Source organism: Condylura cristata, unplaced genomic scaffold, assembly GCF_000260355.1.
Source record: "Condylura cristata isolate star-nosed mole 26May11 unplaced genomic scaffold, ConCri1.0 scaffold00024, whole genome shotgun sequence".
Taxonomy (NCBI): Eukaryota; Metazoa; Chordata; class Mammalia; order Eulipotyphla; family Talpidae; genus Condylura; species Condylura cristata.
The window spans coordinates 9,237,705-9,259,109 of record NW_004567125.1 but is presented as its reverse complement, the minus strand read 5'-3'; the positions used below and the strand labels follow the sequence as shown (position 1 = coordinate 9,259,109).

The window sequence follows — 21,405 nt, the reverse complement described above, 5'->3', positions numbered from 1 at the left end:
TTCCTTGCTCCTGGGGGGCCTCTCTGTTAGGACCCCCAGTTCCTTGCTCCTGAGGAAGGAACTCCAGAGCTTCTTCCCCCACCCTCAGGCCCCAGCTGCTGGTCAGGTCAGAACTGGGTGGTGGGGGTCAGGCCCTGGAGGGGACGCTGCAGCCAGTAACTCCCTTGCTGCTGGAGTGTGGAGGGGGCAACCTTTTTTGCGGGGTTTCAACCACAGTTGCTAAGCAAGGGAGATGGTTGCTAAGACAATGCTGTCTTGTCATAGGCCCTGAAGTGCAAGGATGAGAGGAGGGCTGTGGGAGCCTGGAAGGTGGGAGGGAGGGAGCATTAGAGCTTTGAGTTTTGGGAACCCTCCTCAAGGGAAAGTGTCCAGTCTTTGAGGTCTTTGTGGACTCTGGAGACACCTAGCAGAGAACACTGGCTTTATAGACTAGTGTCGAAGTGGTGACGAGCAGTGTGTGACCAGGGAGGACAGGTCAGCTACTGTCCACCAGGCCCTGCACAGCTGTGGGGAACCTGGCCAGATGTCTGGAGGACCTTCCAGGCCCTGGGACAGCTCTGGGCCTGGTTTCATGCTGTATGTCATTCTCGGGAGCTTCAAGATACTCCACACAGCAGGAGGGTCATGAGCTTTCTCTTGTCATGAGTTGTTTGACAAAAATTAGTTCTCTCAGTCTCCGTGTTGGACCACTGCCGCTCCTTCTAGTCATCTCTCCTCATGCCTTTATCCCTTAAGGCCCCGTGTAGTCAGGCATCTGGTACCTTCTGCCCTCTCTTGCTCAGAGTCTCCTAGAACGGCTGGGCACAGGGAGCATTGCTGAGAGTGAGTCCTGCTGTCAGAGGGCGTGGGAGAACGATGCCATCTCCTGCATCATTGCCCCTGCGTGCAGGAGGTCTCGGGCTCTGCCCCTGAAGTGGAGGGTGACCCCAGGAAGCTCGGCGCCCCCTGCCCAGAGCCATCTTCCCGTTCTGTGACATGACCAGTCTCACTGTCCAGGTGTTTGAGGAGAGTTGGGAACACAGTGTATGCACTGGATTTCTAGTTGGCAACCATTTAGAACTTTGCCCATGAGCTACCTGCACCCCCCTTGACAAGACACCCAAAATGCTCAGTGCTGAGTGCTCATGTCCTTTCTGTATACGGAATACAGCGAAATGCATAGTGTCTTGTGGCCCATATTCCAGGCCAGCCTCCCTTCCCTTGCCTGCCTTCCCGGCAAACTTGAAGATCTGCAGTGAGGAGCCACTCTGGGGGAGCCAGGGAGGCTGCAGCCTGAGCCTGCAGGGCCCCAGGCCAGCAGATAAGTAATCAGCTGGTGGGCGGGTGTGATCACGTTAAATATTTACCTGCAAGACCCACGCTTATCTTTTAGGTGGGGATTTAAACTCTTTAGCTGGTCCACCCATCTGAGAGAACCTAGCCCCTGGATTGCATTTTTTTAAACTCAAAAATATTTCCATTTCAATTTGACTTTCTGACCATATTTGACTTTTCTGTACCTCAATGCTTTCACGGCTTTCTGCTCCTCCGTAAGACAAGCAGGCTTGATCCTGACACATCTGCACAAGGGGAGCCCCTGAAGACCCTGCTGACATTTTTTCCTGGAAGATAAAGCCCCTTGCTGGTGGGCTGTCCCCCAGGGGCCTCCTCTGGGTGTTCCCTTCCCCCACCACGTGAGAGGTGCTGCAGGCTGAGCTAGGCTGAGCTGTGGAACCACGTTCCCAGGTAGAGAGGAAGCAGATGGACAGGGTGGGAGATGGGGTGACAGCGCAGGACCTCTGGCATTAGGAAGGGCAGCGTCCAGGCGGCATGAGGGGACTTGTCATCTGTCCCTACTGGGCAGGAGGACAAGGAGGACAGGCAGCCGATGAATAGGGAGGGCTGGAGAGCGTGCCTTTGCTCACCTGTAGCCAGGTAAGAGATGCTGCAGGAACAAGGCGGGGGTGAACACAGGGAGAGAACAGATATGGGGGGAGGGGGTAGGATTTAAAAGCTTTACCAATTAGGTGGGGGTGGGGCTGCGGGGGTAGTTGGTGCCTAGTCGGGCTCTTCACTGGTATGAGAAGGGGGGTGAGTATCAGGTGAAGGATGGGGCCAGGACCTGTGAGGCTTTGATTTCCAATTTCAAACTCACTCGCTCAACACTTCTTGGTGCCTGGCACCATGCCACCTTCCTTCCCAGGGTATGCCCTCTCCACTCACCCTCTTTCTTCAGATGAGAAATTGGTCAGAGAGTTAAGTCACTTGCTCAAGGGGTACACAGCAGAGCTGGACTCCCAGCTTCTCTGGCTGTCCAGTGCATGTCTTTTCTACCAGTATGCCCAGCAGGGACCCAGGAAGCTTTGTGGGTGCTAGGGCCCCACAGTGGAGGGTGTTGAAGGATTTGGGGGTGCCGTCAGACTAAGCAGGGTGGCAGGGTGTGGACTGAGGGTGGGACTCTGTGTCTGTGTGGCACTGTGGACGCTGGGCAGTCAGCCGGCTTGATGCCTGGGCGTGAGGGTCAGGGCGAGGAGGCTGCTGACCTTGCTGTAGGACTGGCTGGATTCTCGCCACCCTAAAGCGCTTAGGCTTTGATAATAGCTCTGCAGGATTAGGCACATTGGTAGGCTGCCTGGGTCCCTGCTTAGGCCTCAACATGCTGAGATTTGCAGGGACAGAGTTGCTCTGGCAGAAAGCGCTACCTGGGAGCTGGGGGCAGAACTGTGAGGCCAAGTCCACGGAGCAAGCCTCCTCCTTGTCGGCCTGAGTGCTGGAGCTGGGGGCTGAGCTGTGTGCTAAATGCCTCAGGGACAGACTCAAATCTGGCCACTCACTGCCCATCTGGGTTTCTTAACGCTGCATGGGGTGTCTAGAGGCAGGAGGAATCTCAGGGATTTACTTGCTCGTAGTGACCCACCCGCTCTATGCCTCTCTGTGACTCTCTCTTAGAGGGGTCCAGAAGAACTGAGTCTGCTCTTGGCCTCTGAGAGGGACCACGTGAGCAGGTGTTGAGCCCCCAAGGGGTCTCTCTAGCACCACTGATTCAAGGCTTGTCCCAGGGCGAGTCCGGCTGCAGAAGGGGGCCTCCCTCCAGATCGAGGGGCTCCGTGCAGAAGACCAGGGCTGGTATGAGTGCCGAGTGCTCTTCCTGGACCAGCAGCACCCCGAGGACGAGAACACCAACGGCTCCTGGGTGCACCTCACAGTCAACTGTATGAAGCTGAGCCCCGGGGTGGGTGGGAGAAGGGGCCTCTGGCTTGGTGGGAGGAGAGTGTAGCTCTGATGACCCCTCTGTTGCTCAAACCCTGTTTCTGGCTCACTGCCATCGTCTTACCCACCCCTCTCCTCATCCTGGCATTAGCCAAGGTCTGTATTAGGACTTCCTCTCTCTTCCCTCTCCCATGCCCCAAAAGGGTGGTGGGAGGGGGGGTGGGGAGGCCCTGAAAACAGCTCACACACATAGCAGTTCAGTTTTCTCAATGCCATTTAAACCGTTGCCTCATGACTCTCTGTTAGCCCTTAGAAGCCAGACGGTCACAGTTACTCCTGTGTCACAGATGAAGGGTCGGGGTCACAGACTCGGCACATATCTGAGTATAGAAGAGGGCTCCCAGCCCTCAGAACAGCGTTCTTCCAAGGGCACCCTGCCTTCCCACCTGGTGCCAGCCCTGTAGGCCTCATAGGGCGGGGTGTCGGGCTTGGCCTCATTTGCTTGGGTGTGCAGCCCTGAGCTGGCTTGGACCCTGGGATTGTGCTCTTTGGTCTGAGAGCCTTTGTTGACCCCATTGCCTCTCTTCCCACAGCACCCCCCAAGTTCCTGGAGACACCCCCCCAGGTGCTGGAGGTTCGGGAGCTAGAGCCACTGACGCTGCGCTGTGTGGCCCGTGGCAGCCCCCAGCCTCAGGTGACTTGGAAGCTCCGAGGACAGGACCTGGGCCAGGGCCAGGGTTGGGTGCAGGTGAGGCCAGAGGTCGGGAGGGAGGGGCTCAGGCGCTGCTGTGCAGGGCGCCCCGACCTGGGCTGATGCTGCCCTCTGTCTACCATCGCCGGGAGTGCAGGATCTGATCCAGCCCAGCGACGGGGAGCGAGGGCCCCCTCCCCACCCCTCCTTCCTTTACCTGCTCCTGGCTCCCTCACCTAGCGCTATTCACAGTCCCTGCCTTCTCTCACCTGTGCCTGTCTGCCCTTGTCCTTCCTCACCTTTCCCCCCTCACCTGCCATCCCTCCCTCTTCTATCCTTCCTCTCCTCCCCCACCACTGCCCTCCTTATTATCTCCAACACACTGCCACCCACTTCAACCCTCCGTAACCCAGCTTTTTCCTCAACACCCCCCCTTTCTCTCCCCCTCCATCAGGTGCAGAACGGGACGCTGCAGATCCGACAGGTGGAGCGAGGCAGCTCCGGTGTCTACACCTGCCAGGCCTCCAGCTCTGAGGGCAGCATCACCCACGCCACCCAGCTGCTGGTGCTAGGTGCTGTCTGGGGTGGCAGGAAGGAGGTTCTGTTAGAAGACTGAGATGTGGGGGTTACCTTGGTGGGGAGGAGATGAGGTGTGAAGGGGGAGAGAGAGAGAGAGAGAATGTGTGTTCCCAACATGGGCTGTGCCTAAAGCCAGCATCTTCACTTTAGAGAACCAACAGGACAAGTAGGTAGCTAGTGCCCTGAGGTGGCCCCTTGGAAGGGGCTGGGTGCTGGTGTTGAACGCTGTGTGTGGACCCCTTTGAGCCTCAGTCACCTCATCTATAGAGCAAGGCCCATGCTGACCTCCCAGGACCGATCAAGAACTGCATTGGGCTGTAGCAAGCACTGTGATGGACCCTAGATGTTCCTGGCAAGCCCTTTCCTTTGGAAGGAAACCTGGGAGTGGAAGGCCCAGTCGGCCTCCCTGGGGCAGCTCATCCCCAGGGGAAGGAGGAGGGGGTAGTTGCTCACCTGGTGCTGTGGGGAAGGCATGCTGGGTGCAGCCCCTGGTGCCAGGGGCGGCCTGAATGGGCAGGCACTGTTGGCATGCTGGGAGGTGCAGTCAGGTGCTGGGCAGAGCACAGGGTGCCCCAGAGCCTGCTGTTCCTGGGGTTCAGAGAGTAGGGGCAGGCAGACGTGAAGGAGGCTGACCTGGGTGCTCCGAGCTGCCCCCTGGCCTGTGGGCTTGGAGGGCTGGCAAGGGAGAGATGGCTGGCCAGGCAAGGTTGGGCCACCGGCCCGTGGACAGGCTTCACATGGTAGGAAAGGGAGCCATTGTGGGTCCTTGGGCCAAAGGGGCATTTTTGCATGGGCGGGGAGACAGGAGCTGGGGCTGCTGCAGCTTGGCAAGGTCTGGGCGCCTGGATGGGGGCAGGAGGCCAAGAGGCAGTTTAAGATGTGACAAATGAGGACTACAAAGGGTAAATGAGCAGAGTGAGAACACTCCTTCCCCCAGCGCACACATGCCGGCGCACACAGGCGGCTTCTCGGGTGGATAAACTGAGCAAATGCATTGTCACTGGTGAGTTAGGGAGAACTTGTTTAGGGGAGAAGAGGAACTTTTGTTATGCCCAAGGGCCCCACCAAGGCTTTGTAGCAACCAGCCCAGCATTCCAGAGGGCAGATCTGGGAAGGACAAGAGAAGTGACCCAGGCCCTGGGAAGACTGGGCTGAGGCTCCTTGTTTTTGTGCTCCCTACAGGGCCCCCGGTCATCGTGGTGCCCCCCAGGAACAGCACGGTCAATGCCTCCCAGGATGCCTCCTTGGCCTGCCGGGCCGAGGCCTACCCTGCTAACCTTACCTACAGCTGGTTCCAAGACAGCATCAATGTCTTCCACATTAGGTGGGGCGTGGGGGCGTAGGCTGGGGCTGGGTGCTGTCTCTGAAGGGCCCCTTGACGGAGCAGGGCCTGAGCCCTTCCCACACATGCCGTTGCAGCCGCCTGCAGGCCCGCGTGCGGATCCTGGTGGATGGCAGCCTGCGGCTGCAGGCGGCACAGCCCGATGATGCTGGGCGCTACACCTGTGTGCCCAGCAATGGCCTCCTGCACCCACCCTCGGCGTCGGCTTACCTCACTGTGCTCTGTAAGCCCATCCCTGTGCCCTCCTAGTCTGCTGGAGTCCCCAGGGCCAGCCCCTGCCTCTTGCCTACAGTCTGCCTCTGTTTCCCCCAGACCCAGCCCAGGTAACAGCGATGCCTGCCGAGACCCCCCTGCCCATAGGCATGCGGGGGGTGATCCAGTGCCCCGCTCGTGCCAACCCCCCGCTGCTTTTTGTCAGCTGGACTAAGGATGGGCAGGCCCTGAGACTGGACAAGGTACAGATTTGGGAGCAGGGGAGGAAGGGCCTCTCTTGGTGTCATTCCCATCAGTTTTACTCACCTGGGTGACTGGGGAACCTACACCTCTTCCCAGGTGCTGTGTGGGGTTGCTTAGGGAGCAGGGGCAGCCTAGGGGATAAGGCGGCCTGGGTTGCAGCAAGCGCTTCTAAGGGGGAGGGAGGACAGGTGCTGGAGGGAACCAGGGCCCAGAGGCAGGGAAGACTGCAGGCATCTGTGATCCACTCCCAGCAGGCTGTGCACCACAGTGCCCCTGGGGACGTGGACCGTGTAAGAAAGCCGGAAAGACAGGTCTAGGCTCACAGGAAGAAGTGCGGATGCCAAGTTAACATGACCTCATCCCATGCTGATTGGGATCTTTTGTTTGTCTGCAAAGACTAAATTCCTTGTGGGCTAGTATTGCATCTTTGAATCCTGGTGTCCCCAGGGCTTTTGCAATTGCAGTACTTCATATATTTTTGTGCAGTGTTGAAGAAAAAAATACACACTTAAAGTCAGTTGTAGGAGGGATGGTTGAGCGCACCCACATCAGAGGTGTGAGCAGGAGGGGGGCTGCTCAGCAGAAGAGGGCTGAGAGCAGCAGCTGGCGGTCACAGGCTGGTCACACATGTAGGTGAGAGTCTCACTCAGCAGACGGGCCTCACTCAAAGACAAAAGCCCCCACCCCCACCCCAGGTGAGGCTTGAGGACGGAGCTGTGAGGAGCCTAATGTTAGCCAGGACAGAGAAGTCTTTATGTAGAAATAGCAAAGGTAGGACAAGGACCTGGTTTGGGGGCAGAAGATCGTGAATTATTCCGGGTGATGCGGGGACAGTTAGGAGAGGTTCCACATGGCTCAGCACCAGGGGCACCTGTGTCTCTGTTGGCACCCCTCAGGGAGTGAGGCTGGCTTCCACTGGCTGGGGGTGGCTGGCAAAGGCTGAGGGCAGTTGGGCTGGAAGGAGAGTCCCGGTCCTGCATCTGGGGTTTCCCGCGATTTCCTCCCTGCTTACCACGTGGCTCCTCTGGCTCTGCTGAGTCCCTCCACTTGTCACTCCTCTCCCTTCAGTTCCCCGGCTGGTCCCAAGGCCCGGAAGGCTCACTGATCATTGCCCTGGGGAATGAGGACGCCCTGGGAGAGTACTCCTGCACCCCCTACAATAGCCTTGGGACTGCAGGGCCCTCCCCCGTGACCCGTGTGCTGCTCAAGGTGAGGCTGTGTGGCTGATGTGTGTGCAAGGGCTCCCCAGTCTGCGTCCCACGTGGCCTCTGGCAGAGGTGGACATGGGACACACTTAGCCACAGAGTGGGCCCTGCCTACCCCAGCTCTCTAACCTGACCAGGCTACCTCCTTCTCTGCAGGGAAAAGGGCAGACGGCCAAGGGGAGGTGAAGGCCTCTCTATAGGCCTTTTAGCCCATTTTCCCCCCATTCACCTGGGAACAGACAGGGCTAAAGAGGCACTGAGGATGGACTGAGTCGGGGAGTCTGAACCCAGGGGTTAGCAGTGTGAGAGGCCCCTTCCAACGCCAGCTCTGGCTTGCAGGCGCCCCCGGCTTTTATAGAGCGGCCTAAGGAGGAGTATTTCCAGGAAGTAGGGCGCGAGCTCCTCATCCCCTGCTCTGCCCACGGCGACCCTCCTCCCGCCATCTCTTGGGCCAAGGTAAGGCTTCCGCCCCCTCTGCTTGAACCCATGCCGGGACATGCCTGCTTCTGTGCCCTGGCTTATGGGAAGGAGAGGACTGTGGGAGGCAGGGTGGGGCAAGTGGCGCTGCCTTGAGTCATGAGTAGCTCCCTCGGTGAGGGGTGGTCGGTGTGTCCTCAGGCTGACCAGTGGTTCTGTAGGTGGGCCGGGGACTGCAGCGCCAGGCTCAGGTAGATGGCAACAGCAGCCTTATCCTACGACCGCTGACCAAAGAGGCCCATGGACGCTGGGAGTGTACCGCCAGCAATGCTGTGGCCCACGTGGCTGCCTCCACATACGTCTACGTGCTGGGTTAGTAGATGGCTGGCAGAGCCTCTGGGCTAGAGGAATCCACATGGCACAGAGCACAGGGGCTGGGGACTCCCTCTAGCTCTTCGCCTTCCCTCAGGGACCTGACCGTTGACCCTCCCTTCTGCCAGGCACCAGCCCCCACGCAGCCACCAATGTGTCCGTGGTGCCTTTGCCCAAGGGTGCCAATGTCTCCTGGGAGCCGGGTTTTGATGGAGGCTATCTGCAGAGATTCAGTGTCTGGTACACCCCACTGTGAGTGACCACCCCCACCTCTTCTCCCCACCCTGATTCTATCTTACCTCTGTTCTTTCTCCCATTTCTCCATTCCAGCACTTCCCCAACTCTGCCCCTCACCGAGTTCCTGAAATCTTAGGTGTTCGGGCCTGAGACAGGGTGGTGGAGGGGAAGGAAAGGACTCTATGGCCTCTAGCCTTCCTGGTATTCTCAGCTCATCTCCCCCATCTCCTCACGTCCTCTAGGGCCAAACGTCCTGACCGAGCCCACCATGACTGGGTGTCTCTGGCAGTGCCCGTGGGGGCATCTTACCTGCTGGTACCAGGGCTGCAGCCCCACACCCAGTACCAGTTCAGCGTCCTCGCTCAGAACAAGCTGGGGAGTGGGCCCTTCAGTGAGATTGTCTTGTCTGCACCTGAAGGTGAGGCCCCCTGGACAGCAGACAAATGTGGGGAAGGGCTGGTTGCGAAGGCCTGGATATGGAGGATCAGGGAGGGAGGGGGCAGAGGTACTGGGCAGTTTGTTCAGAAGAGGTTGTGGCAGAGGGACCAGGTTATTTAGGGGCTCTGGGAGAATGGCTGGGTGCCAGGGAGTAGAAGGCTGGAGTCCCATCTTTATCTTGCCTGTCTGGCCCATTCAGGACTTCCTACCACACCAGCTGCTCCCAGGCCTCCCCCCACAGAGATGCTGCCACTTCTGTCCCCTCCTCGGGGCCTGGTGGCAGTGAGGACCCCCCGAGGGGTACTCCTGCATTGGGAACCCCCAGAACTGATCCCTGAGAAGCTGGACGGCTACATCCTGGAGGGGCGTCAAGGTTCCCAGGGCTGGGAGGTGCTCGACCGGGCAGTGGCTGGCACAGAAACGCAGCTGCTGGTACCAGGACTCATAAAGGTGTGTGTGGGAGGTGGGGATCAGGCTCCTCCTAGTTGTGTGCTCTGTTCCCCAAACCTGACTGGCTGGACCTGACCCCTTTGGGGGACCTTCTCCCCAGGATGTTCTGTACGAGTTCCGCCTAGTAGCCTTCGTAGGTAACGATGTCAGCGGTCCCAGCAACACTGCCAACATCTCCACTTGGGGTGAGAACCAGAAGGGAGGCTGATCACTGGTTTTGGGGGTACCCCGAGCCTATTCAGCCTTGACACCGACGCTCCCCTCCTCCCTCGTCTCCCCACCTAGGCCTGGAGGTGTACCCGTCCCGCACACAGCTGCCGGGCCTCCTGCCTCAGCCGGTGCTGGCTGGTGTGCTGGGCGGAGTCCTCTTCCTGGCCGCTGCCGTCCTGGTGAGCATCCTGGCCGCCTGCCTCATGAACCGGCGCAGGGCAGCACGCCGCCGCCGCAAGCGCCTCCGTCAAGGTAGCTCTGGAGCCCCGCCCAGGAAGCCCCGCCCCTGGGCCCCGCCCCCAAGTGCCGAGACCCCGCCCCACGAGGGTTCCTCCTTGCTGCATACGCTGGGGAAAGGGCCGGGCTGGGGAAAGGACCGGGCGCGTGCCAGGTTCTGGCAGTCTGGCAGTCTGCATCCACTTTGCCCACTCCTGTCCGGCAGAGAGCATGTGGCGCCTGGGGTGGGGAACCTTGATTTTCCTGTGCCATCTCAGGTTCTCCTGCCCTGACAGATCCACCCCTTATCTTCTCTCCACCTCGGAAGTCAACCTCACAGTAAGTGCCCCTACTCCTCCTGGCTCCCTTTTGCTTTCTGGCTTCACAAGTCAATATACTGTTTCCCAATGCGATTGGTGCTTGTTGCGTGGGGGCCAGAAGTGAGAGGGCGGTGAGGAACAGAGCCGCAGGTCCAGTGATCCTGTATCTCCCTTCCAGCCCTCTACCCTGGCTCAGGTCTGCGTGCTCCCCCTAACTCTGTTCTGTTGCATGCTAAACCTCTCAAGACCTCAGGCTGGCTCCTGGGAGGGGGACTGGCCCCTGCCACAGACCCATTCCTGTCCCTCTCCAGCTCTGCTCCCGGCTCAGGCAGTCCTGACAGTGTGGTGAAGCTGAAGCTTCAGGCTTCCCCAGTCCCCAGCCTGCGCCAGAGTCTGCTGTGGGGGGAGCCCTCCAGGCCTCCCAGCCCCCCTCCAGATCCTCCATCTAGCAGGGGCCCCTTACCCCTGGAGCCCATTTGCCGGGGACCAGATGGGCGCTTTGTGATGGAACCCAACGCGGAAAACCAAGAAAGATCAAGTCCTGAACCAGCGGAACCTCGCACTCCAGCTCGGCGCCAGGCCAGGTCCTTCGACTGCAGCAGCAGCAGCCCCAGTGGGCTGCCCCAGCCCCTGTGCATCAAAGACATCAGCCCCGTAGGGCCCCCTCCTGCAGTCCCACCTAGTCCCCTGCCAGGTCCAGGACCCCTGCTCCAATACCTAAGCCTGCCCTTCTTTCGGGAGATGAACGTGGATGGGGACTGGCCACCCTTTGAGGAGCCCGGTCCTGCCCCGATCCCAGATTACATGGATACTCGGCCCTGCCCCACCTCATCTCTCCTGCACCCCCTGGATTCGCCCCCTGTGGCAGCCAGGGCCATGCTTCCTGGAGCAGCTCCAGAGCCCACTTACACAGCGCTGACAGACTGGACCATAAAGGAGCGGCTTCTGCCAAGCCTCCTCCCTGCTGCCCCCCGGGGAAGCCTCACCAGCCAGAGCAGCGGGCGGGGCAGCGCCTCCTTTTTGAGGCCCCCCTCCACAGCCCCCTCTGCAGGAGGCAGCTACCTCAGCCCACCTCCAGGAGACACCAGCAGCTGGGCCAGTGGCCCGGAGAGATGGCCCCGAAGGGAACATGTGGTCACAGTCAGCAAGAGGTGAGGGCAGCCCCTGCCCAGCCCTGTCTCGGGCCCTGCCGTGTCATACCAGGCTTTCTCCCACCCTTCTAATGCCCTCACCTTCTCTGCTGCACCCTACCCTGGACCAGTGGACCATGTCTCCTGTGGAAGTTTCTGCAGAGGTCCAGGGCTCTTCGGGGGGAACCGTGGCCCAGCCTGATTTGGGTGACCTAAAGCTGCATCCCTCCACCCACACCACACATTTGTGTTTAAACAGGAGGAACACGTCTGTGGATGAGAACTATGAATGGGACTCAGAATTTCCTGGGGACATGGAATTGCTGGAAACTTTGCATCTGGGCTTAGCTGACCCTCAACTCTGCTCTGATGAGCAAGAGCTAGGTGTGTGGTTTCCCTGAAAGGCAGCATCCCCGATTTAGCAATCCCAGCCTCCACGGACTTTGACCCAGTCTGGCCCCTGTCTCCTCTGGCCCCAGGCTCTCTGCTCTGCTCTCCTGGCTTGTCTGCACTGGTGTTCTCTGGAGAGCACCTGGTTGGAGTCGCCACTCTGGGAGCTTCAAGACTTCTTACTCTCAGTGTTGGTGTCCCTGGCCTTCTTGCAGGTGCAAAGCCCCCAGATGAGAGCTTTCTTCTGAACACTGCCCACGCTCCTGGCCCTGAAGCCCGCTGTGCTGCTCTGAGAGAGGAGTTCCTGGCCTTTCGCCGCCGCCGAGATGCTGCTAGATCCCGACTACCAGTCTACCGACAGCCGGCCCCCCACTCTGAACAGGCCACTCTGCTGTGAAGGCCCCGGATGTGAGGCTGGATGAAGGCACAGAACCCTGCCAAGGAGGCAGCCAATAGACCCAGCCCCAGTACGGGGCACTGTCCTGCCCCATTGGTGCTCAGGCTCAGGCCCTGAGAGTGGGCTTCGTATGGGATGTGCGTGCTGGCCCCTGGGGACCTTAGGCCTGCTGTGTGTGTGTATAAGTGCGTGTGTGTGTACATGTAGGGGGGTTGCTGGTTGGCTGGTTGTAGTGTGGGTGAGGTTTTTTTTTTTACAGGTGAATAAAGTCTGAAAAATGTCCGCATGTCATCTTTCAATCTGAGAGGGTGGTAGGGAAATCCTTGCTATCTTATATAGGAGGGAGTCTTCCTGAATGGAGATTCATTTAACATCCATCCAGAAGGCATTTATTGGGTGCCTGCTGAGGTTATTGAACTAACCATTCAATAAGATGCTAAAAAAGTATGCCTTTACCCTTGGGGAGGCCATCTTCCTAATGAGTCAGTGAGGCAGACAGGTAAAGAAACAGTTACAGTCCGAGGCTGTGCATTCAGAGAGAAGGTCATGTTCTGGTTATTATGGTGGTGCAAAGGAGTCACAAACCCTGGATGCCTATAGCGTGTGCTAGGACCCGTGCTACACACGGGCGTCCGGCCAGAACCTGGGAGAACAGAGCGGGCGTGGCCATCCTGACGACAGCACAGTGTGGACAGTAAAGTGTGCAGGGAGTGTTAAAGCCACAACTCCTCAGGGCAGGCGGCGGAACTGGCTCTCTTACTGGGAACTGAGGCACAGGTGCTTCAGTAGCGCCAGGGGTCCCACGGTGGGGAAGGGTGGGGCAGGTAAGCAGCCAATGAGGGAGGGACAGTGTTGCAGGTGCAGCAACCTGCTTGGAGGTGGACAGTCCTCCCCTCCCTGAGGTACCCCAGGACTTCAGGGCTTGGAGCTCTTCGGGGTCAGGGTTGGGGATGGAAAAGCCAGCAGAGGATGGTGGTGTCCTTGAAACCAGGCTGAACAGAAACTTCTGTAATAGTAGACAAGAACCCCAAGGGCTTCCCCCCAGGAAGCCGCTCAGCAGATGTCTGAAGGAGAGGGACTCCTTCCATCCTTAACTGCTCCCCTCCGCTGGGGTTTCCTCTTCTGATCTCTCCAGGATTTGGAGGTGCCCGGTCTCCTGCTAGGTCCCAGCACTGACCACGCCCCTTGGGCCCAAGGCAAATGACCTCACTTGGTTCCTGCCCAGACTTGAAGTACCTGAAGAGTAAATCGCTAACAGGTGCTGTCCAGGCCTGCAAACTCCCGTTGCACCCTAGCCAGCGGGAGGAGGGAGCGTGTCCTCTCGTGCCTCCGTTTACCTAGCCAATCTTTTCAAACCAGTCGCAAGGAACAGGCCGGGGCCTTGAGCTAGCCAAGTGAGAAAGTTTTATGCAAGGCCCACCTGCCTTTGGGATCCGCGGCAGACACCACTATCGGTTTGGGCCGGTACTCCTGGGTCCTTTCGCGCAGGCTCCGTTTCCGCCCCTCCCGCGCGGCACTCCACTTCTGCACTGCGGCTCCTTTAAACACAGGGCTCGCCCCGCCTCGGGTCCGCCCCGTCCGAGGCGGGAGCAGGCTGAAAACCCCCGGCCGGACCCCGGCGCTCCACTCGCCCCCACTGCCCCAGCCTGAGCGCCCAGCTCCCGCGGTCTGCACGGTGAGCAGAGGGAGGGCGGGCATGTGCGCGGCCAGGGCGGCAGAAGCCGGGGCCTGGGGCTTTCCCGGGAGCTGGGGGGTCAGAGTGGGAGGTGAGGGTCCGAGCGTGGCTCTGCTCCGCCGCGTGCTGTCGGGTGTGGTCTTCAGTCCTTGCTGGGGCATTGTTGGGCGGTGAGGTCAGGCGAGGCTGCCGGAGCGCTCCGACGGGGCGTCCGTCAGTCATGGCGGGGCTCGGGGACTGCGCCCCCAGCCCTCTCCAGTGGGACCTGCGCGGGGGGGAGTGGGGTGTGGAGGCCGGATGTTGGCCACGAGGGACGGCGCGCACCGGCTCTGCGCGCCTGGCTCCCTGGGAGCGGGGCTTCCCGGGGCGCTGCTCTTCTGGCTCCCAGACCACGTGCGGTCCCCTCCGCACTGTTCCTACACCCGTCCTCTCGCGTCCTGGGGACTCAGGGGGTGCCGCGCACTTGTCCTGCATTCGCTCACTTTTCCAGGTTCCTGGGGGAGATGCAGCTCCTGTTACCCGCAGGAGAGAACTCCCCAACCCCGGCTTGGGGAGTACCCCCCCCCCGACCGCGCCCCAGGGCGTCCTGCCCGTGAGACTGTGGGGTTGGGGGGGGATGGCTGCTTTACACTCTCCCGCCCCTGTTCAAGTCCGCGCCCCCACTCTTGCCCCCTGCTGCTGGGAAAGCCGGCGGCGGCCACAGGCCGGCGGCGGCCACAGGCTGGCGGCAGGCGGGCTGCCCAGACCACTGCGTCACCCCAGCAGCGGGGTGGGTGGGTGATTCATCCCGCAGTAACGGCGCCGCAGGGTGTGGCTGGGGGGGCGGGCAGCGGGAACGGAAGTGGACTGCAGTCTTCCCGCTCGGTAGGCCTGCAGGGGCTTCCTGGGCCCAGCTGGGGGACCAGGTGCCTGGAAGCCTTGGAAAGAATGGGGTGCTAGCTAGAGACCTGCAGTAGAAGGTGGCCTGTGGCTTCCATGGCCTCAGCCCATTTCTCTCTGACTGGGAGCACCATGCATGGTGGCCCATCTCCGAAGATCCCACACCCACTAGTAACTCCTCACCCCACAAGGAGGACCTAAAACTGCTGAGGAGGCTGAGATGGGGTGGGGTGGGGCCATCCGGGGCCCTGCCATTCCAGAGCCCACAAATGGCCCTTGTCCAGCAGCCACCCTTCTCTTCTCTACCACCAATCCTTCCTTTGTCACCGGAGCTGGTCTCCCACCCCACCTCTCCCATCTGTGACCCTCCAGGATTTCTGGGTCCCTCCAGGATTCTAGGTACTGGGGCTCGCTGTCTAAGAGCCTTCCTTTCCTTCCTGGGAGAGCTCTTTTCCCTCTTTCCTGAGTCTACTTCCTTACGTCCAAACCGCAACTCCCATCACCTCCACATGTCCCTGTGCACTTGGCCAGGGACTGCTGTAGGGGACCCTTGTCCCAAGAATCCTGCCGCCACACTGGACCTGCGCTGAGCGACCTGTGCTGAGCGGGTGTTCCTCCCCCTTGTCCCCACCCTGCCCTGCCTGTCTGGTGTTTGGTACACAGAAGCCATGGCAACGGCCCCCACCTCCTCCCTTCCTCCCCCAAGAACTTGTGGCTTCCTGTTTGCGGAGCTTCAGTTTTCTCTTTTGCTCACACTTCGGGTGGCAAGGGGCTGCCTCCGAATGATAGGTTCCCCCCACTGTCCAGTCTGCCTGCTCCTGCTGGGCATTTCATTTTGTGGGCAGGTGCCCCTTGCACCCTCACAAAATGGTCTTTCTCCCATTCTGTTCTGGGTTGGGAAGCTCCCCTGTGTCACATCTGCACAGCACCCCACCCCCTCCCGCCTTTTCTCTGGCATTGGCATGGCGTGGGGTGGGGTGAGGTAAGCTTCCAGCCCAGGGTCTGGGTGGGGCCGAGGCCTGAAAGGCCTTTGGGGCTCCTCCCCTCTCCCAACCATTGTAACCTTGTGGGTGGGGGCACCATTCCCACCGCACCAGGCAGCTGACACTAGGCCGCTCACAGCCCCTGCCAACCTACCCCCCAAGTAGGCAACTTGCTGCCATCCCTTCCTCCAGGGACAGGTCCCTGGTCTGCCAGGGTGGGCCCCTCCAGCCGCGGCCTCGCACTCTGGCCTACTGTGAGGTGGGGAGGAGAAACAGCTGTGGCAGGCTGGCCTTGCCGGCTGCCAGCCAGAGCTCCGCCCTGGGGCTCTGCCACTTCTGGGCTCCAGGACAGTGGCTCCAGAGTGGAGCCGAGGCCCTGCAGCTGGAGGCTGTGACACTGCCAGCTGTGTCCAGGCCCCAGAGTGGGGGAAGGGTCCTCAGCATACACCCGCTCCCCCGTCTCGTGCCTGTAGTCTGTGGGAAGCGGCAAGTTTCCAGCTCTGCTCTGTCCTCCTAATCCTGGTGTCTGGATTAATCATTGTCTTGGGTCACTCTGGCCTCTTGGAGACATAGGTCTGAGCCCTGTGACCGTCAGATTGCTGGTTCCAGAACAGACACTGCTCAGCGGCTTGCCAAGGGGCTTGCTGGCACAGCAGCCCTCCTCCCTTGCCTCCTGTTTCCCAGCCGTGCCCTATGGATCAGGCACGCAGGCCAGGTGGTGACTGAGCAGCTGGGCGGGCTTTCCCTTTTGGTGCCCCTTTCCTGTGTGTGGTTGGTGCTATAGGGGCAGGGCCCTGGCCACACTGATCTGGCCTGGCATTCAGGCTGTGGGCAGGGGTGAGTGCTTTTAATGAAGTTTAAAAATAACTGGTTTATGGCGGAAATGCCCTCCTTGATAAGCTGAAGCAGGAGCAGCCTTGTTGGTGTGTGGGGGAGGGGAAGGGTGGCACAGTCTGGGGGGGGGGGGCTGGAGCTGGTGGGTTTGAGGAACTGCTGTTGGTGCTTGGCTCCCTGCGGCCCTCTGCTGCTTCTGGGACTGCTTAACCTGAGTGCGTGGGAGAGGGAGCCAGAGTGACCTCATCCCCTCTCTGACCTGGCCAGGAGCCAGTTGTGGAGTGTCTGTGTCTCTTCCCCAAACACAGGTGCTGGTCATGGAGGGGCTCCCCTTTTATGAGAAATGAGACCTGACGCTCTGTTTTAGAGCAGAAAGAGGCACCTGCAGGGCTGGCATGGGGAAAACGGTCCCTTCCCGGCCCCTTGCAGTCCCTGGGCATCAGTGACATTAAAGGATTGCTGCCCCAGCCCTGGCTATGGGACCTGGGTGGTGAGGTGAGGGGTGGGGCCAGCCACCCGCAGCTGGGTGCCGCCACCTCTGCCCAGTGGTCAGGAAACCACCTGGTTCTTCCCAGTGTCCCCACATGACGTCGAAGGAGCTCCCCGTGCCTTTCCTCTCTCTTCTTGGATTTTCCTAAAAACAACACTGTGTTTTAAGTTCCCTATTCCTGCTGTGACAATTGGCTGCAAGTTGGTGAGTTAAAGCGACACACATGTGATGTCTTTCGGCTTTACTCGCTGAAGTGAGGGTGCCCGCAGGGCTGCTTCTAGGGAATCGGGAGAGGACCCATTTCCTTGCCTCTTCTAGCATCTGGAGGCACATTGACTCGGCTTCCAGCCCAGCTTCCTTCTCTCTAACCTCCAACCCTGCCTTCCACTTTCCTTCTTTCAGGATCCTTGTACATGGCCCACCTCAGTGATGCAGAATAATCTTCCTATCTCAAGGCCCTTAATTTAGTTGCCCCTGCGAAATCCCTTTCTTTTCTTTTCTTTTTTTTTAAGATTTATTTTTATTTATTTGTGCATACAGAACTGGGGTACAGGCCAGAGATGTGGAGGGAGAGACGCTTCACCAGAGACAGAGTGGGGAGCAGAACAGGCAGATCGACGAAGTACACTGCTGAGGGGAGCAGCGGGCGGGTCAGGAGAGGTCTGCCGCGCCATGTGGTCACCTCCGGGGCAGGTGGGGATTGAACTCATGCAGAAGTGGCTTTAGATTCTCAGTGCTGTGCTTTAACCCGCTGCGCCACCAGGGAGGGCCGCAAAATCCCTTTCTTCATAAGGTCACATCCACGGGGCTGAGAATCGGGACTTGGACACCTCTGGAGGCCGTTATCTCTGCTACCACAGCTTTTCAGATTGGAAAGGAAAATGTTTTTATGGCCTGGTTTCTCATGGAAATGCCTTTTGCCTGCTAAAATCTGTGAAGGGCCCCCTCAGGGCTGTCTCTTCCAGGAAGCCCTCCTGACTGCTTCTGCACTTAGGCTTCTCTGAATTCCTACACCATGTTGTTTGACTGCCTCTTAGTGTTCCACAGCCCTGACCCCCACCCCATTCATTTACCATCCAACCTCATACTTTCTTATGTCCTCACTTGTCGCACTGTGGTACTGTAGGCAACTTTAGGACCCAGACTTCTGTGATTTCCGTATTTCCCCACACACGTAGTAGTTAAAACCCGGTGACTGACTGCAGGTGATCCAGCTGGTCCTCAAGTGTCTGACCGCCAAATCCCAACTGGCCCATATTCTTCTTCCTCCCCCCAGGTCATTTCTAAGCACTGTAAAGGGCAGGGTTGGGTTAGAATGGCCAATTTGCCTTTGCTGGAGCAGACCATCCCAGTGGAGGAGCTGAACCTTGGTCTTGGCCTCCTTTATCCCAGATTCCATGACAGTGGGTTTTGTACTTCCTTCTGGTCATGGAACCACTTCAGTGAGATCTAATAAGAATTCTTAATCGACAGACTGCCTCCCGATGAGCTAGCTGTCTCCCCATCTGGCAGCATCAGTTCTGAGCCTTACCTCTGAATTGACCTAGCGTTCAGGTTGTGGGGGTGAGATGGTGCTCTAGAGACACTGGGCTTGTCCTGCAGCCGGGAGCCCTGCGCCACAGGCTGCAGGTGCTGACTGGGCCTGGGTGTGTCCCCTCTCTAGCTCCCCGTAGCCACTACCGCCCTTCAGAATGGCCAACAGGGGGCCTGCCTATGGCCTGAGCCGCGAAGTTCAGCAGAAGATTGAAAAGCAATATGATGCGGACCTGGAACAGATCCTCATCCAGTGGATCACCACCCAGTGCCGCAAGGATGTGGGCCAGCCCCAGCCTGGGCGCGACAACTTTCAGAACTGGCTTAAGGACGGCACGGTGAGAGCAAGGCTTGGCCTGGGAGCGGGGACTCTTTCACCTGCAGAAGAGACATTACTTGGGACACCCCTGTCCAGGCCTTTCCTTCAGGAGAGGACCCAGGCCCTCCTCCCTCTCCACTGAGTGGGGAAAGGCCCTCGACAGACGCCCAGGGCGAGGCGCTGCTGGGGAGGGCGCAGGAGCGTGGCCTTTCGCTCAGGGGCAACAGGAGGAGCTGTGCTTGGTGCACTGTCTCTGTGGCAGGCATGACCTCACCACACATCTGCTGCCTGCAGGTCCTGTGTGAGCTCATCAACTCACTGCACCCTGAGGGACAGGGCCCTGTGAAGAAGATTCAGGCCTCCACCATGGCCTTCAAGCAGATGGAGCAGATCTCGCAGTTCCTGCAGGCGGCGGAGCGCTATGGCATCAACACCACCGACATCTTCCAGACTGTGGACCTCTGGGAAGGTGGGCCAGGCTGGTGCTGCCAGTTGGAGACCAGACTGGGCCAGGCCACTGGTCAGGCGGAGGGGCCTGAGGAGGGCGTGTGTGTGCAGGTGGTGTGTGTGTGTTACCCAGGAGTCCATCATGCTGGGGGCTGGTGTGGACAAGACTGAAAGATATATTAGGAGCAGGACCTGCTGACTTAGAGGGGAAATCAGCTGTCAGGCCTGCTGGCTGAGGCCCGCGTCCCCTCTCCTTCCAGGAAAGAATATGGCCTGTGTTCAGCGGACACTTATGAACCTGGGTGGGCTGGCGGTAGCCCGGAATGATGGGATCTTCTCTGGAGACCCCAACTGGTTCCCTAAGTGAGTATTGCTGGGCAGCCAACCCTGGGCAGGCACACTGTCCCTGCCCACCCCTGTCTCTGGGAAGCGGCAGTTGCCTTTGCAAAGCACCAGGGCATTCACGTCTCCCCAAGTCCTCACAGCTGTCCTGGGAGGGCCAGGTCCCCTGAGAGATGGGAGGTGGCTTCTGACAGCTCCCAGCTCTCAGGGCAGTGCTGGTGCCATGGTGCCATGCCTGAGCCCTGGCAAAGCTGTGCTCTCTCCAGGGGGGAGGCTTCCTGGGCCCGCTCCTGACCTCTCCCAACCAGGACTCCCTTCCCACCCAGGAAATCCAAGGAGAACCCGCGGAACTTCTCGGACAACCAGCTGCAAGAGGGCAAGAATGTGATTGGGTTACAGATGGGCACCAACCGCGGAGCGTCTCAGGCGGGCATGACTGGCTACGGGATGCCACGCCAGATCCTCTGATCTCACCTGGCCTGGCCCTGCCCTCCTGTGAATGTTAATATATAGATATATATTTAGGCAGTGACATTCCTGAGAGTGCCAAGCTCTCTAGCTCTTCTCTGGGGAGCGGAGGCTGACCTGGTCCCTTTGGGGATATCTGAAGGCAGCCTCTCTCTCCCCCCAAGCTTGCTGATACATTCCCTTCTCCAAACCTACTAAAACTGGACCAGCTCACTTTATCTTTTCCTCTGGGACCAAATTTGGGGGGGAGGGCCCTCCCTTCACACCCATACTTCTCTTGTCCTCTGGCTGCTCCCCCTAAGCGCTGTGCTCTTACCCATTCCTTGGCGGGGGGTCGATGGGGGTCAGGGCCACTGCCTCCGGCCTGCCTGCTGCAAGAACGCCTCGCCCACAGCGTGGCCACAGAGACGTAATTAACAGGGAGGAGCCAGCGACTTAGGCCCCACTGGGCCTCCCGGTGGGGCCTCCCGCTCGCCGCCGTCCCTGCAGCCTGCCCTGCTCAGGGCCTCTTGGCTTCCCTTCCCCTCCCTACTCTGTGGCTGAGGCTGGGGTGAGGGACAGAGGAGGAAGAGTGCCTACTGTGGGGCAGGGCTTGGATCTGATTTCAATAAAGAATTTCCAGTTTCTGTGGTTGGACTCCCGTGTGTGTGGGCAGCTGAACCCGCTGCTGAGAAGGGACGATAACAGGCTGGGAAGAGGCTGTAAGGTGCGAGATCTCCAGGCTCCCCTCATCCTGGCTTCCTAGATCCTCTTGCTCCCTGGGCTTAGGGAGGGCAGGTTGCAGTGAAGGGGCAGCCCACAGCCGCTCTCAGGTGAGGAGCAGGGATGGGGCGTGTCCACAGTGGGGAGGCCTTCACTTCCACAAGGATGGGGCCAGCTGGCCTTGTCTGTAGGCCCTCTCCTCCTGACTGAACCACTTCTGGCGCCCTGCAAGAGAATGGGCGTGACTGGGTCAGCCTGGGTCCTGACGAGTCTCCAGTGGGAGGCCCCACAGGCCTGCGTGGGGCGAGGTAGCCTCTGGGTGAAGACCAGGGACCATGGGCTGCAATGAGTTGGTTGTGGTGGCTGCAGAGAGGAAGTCTTGTTCCATTGATTCCAGGCCCTCGTCAGCTATGTGCTGGGAGTATCTAGCACAGGGGTTTCCTTCTAGACAGGTGATCTTGGAATAGGGTCATTTTGGGCCCAGGTGGTCCCCAACCCTGACCCAGGCATATTTCCTAAACGCTGGGACATATACCTCAAACTTGTCCCATCAGATCCACGGTCTTCCTAGGGGAAACTTGGAGACCTGGCCAGGCCTTCAGGTCCCTCCCTCTCTGCCTTCTACTGCCAGCATCTGCTTTCTCAGAGGGGAAGACCATAGTACTGTGTTGAGACTGGGAGATGACTAATGCTT

General features: G+C 59.4%; 2 protein-coding genes across 3 annotated transcripts in view; both read left to right on the top strand.

The window, feature by feature from the left end:
- IGSF9 (immunoglobulin superfamily, member 9) overlaps positions 1-12,295 on the top strand; it is a 14,820-nt gene extending 2,525 nt beyond the window's left edge. Inside the window, exons 3-20 of one of the 2 annotated variants that reach the window (XM_004688368.2) lie at positions 3,039-3,191; positions 3,783-3,937; positions 4,335-4,452; positions 5,642-5,783; positions 5,879-6,024; positions 6,162-6,256; positions 7,326-7,466; positions 7,802-7,918; positions 8,101-8,251; positions 8,380-8,503; positions 8,731-8,906; positions 9,126-9,376; positions 9,477-9,561; positions 9,662-9,838; positions 10,099-10,141; positions 10,434-11,273; positions 11,512-11,636; positions 11,858-12,295. In XM_004688368.2, coding sequence (XP_004688425.1) covers positions 3,039-3,191; positions 3,783-3,937; positions 4,335-4,452; positions 5,642-5,783; positions 5,879-6,024; positions 6,162-6,256; positions 7,326-7,466; positions 7,802-7,918; positions 8,101-8,251; positions 8,380-8,503; positions 8,731-8,906; positions 9,126-9,376; positions 9,477-9,561; positions 9,662-9,838; positions 10,099-10,141; positions 10,434-11,273; positions 11,512-11,636; positions 11,858-12,039 — 3,221 coding nt within the window. In that variant the 3' untranslated portion in view covers positions 12,040-12,295. Of the gene's footprint in view, positions 1-3,038; positions 3,192-3,782; positions 3,938-4,334; positions 4,453-5,641; positions 5,784-5,878; positions 6,025-6,113; positions 6,257-7,325; positions 7,467-7,801; positions 7,919-8,100; positions 8,252-8,379; positions 8,504-8,730; positions 8,907-9,125; positions 9,377-9,476; positions 9,562-9,661; positions 9,839-10,098; positions 10,142-10,433; positions 11,274-11,511; positions 11,637-11,857 lie in introns of both variants that reach the window. The other variant, XM_004688367.2, reaches the window with a different exon arrangement.
- A 1,314-nt stretch (positions 12,296-13,609) lies between these two features.
- On the top strand, positions 13,610-20,639 carry TAGLN2 (transgelin 2). Its single transcript, XM_004688366.2, has 5 exons — positions 13,610-13,714; positions 18,564-18,771; positions 19,047-19,221; positions 19,460-19,562; positions 19,868-20,639. The coding sequence occupies exons 2-5, from the start codon at positions 18,592-18,594 to the stop codon at positions 20,007-20,009; spliced, it is 600 nt and encodes a 199-aa protein (XP_004688423.1). The 5' UTR covers positions 13,610-13,714; positions 18,564-18,591; the 3' UTR covers positions 20,010-20,639.
- The last annotated feature ends 766 nt before the right edge of the window (positions 20,640-21,405 follow it).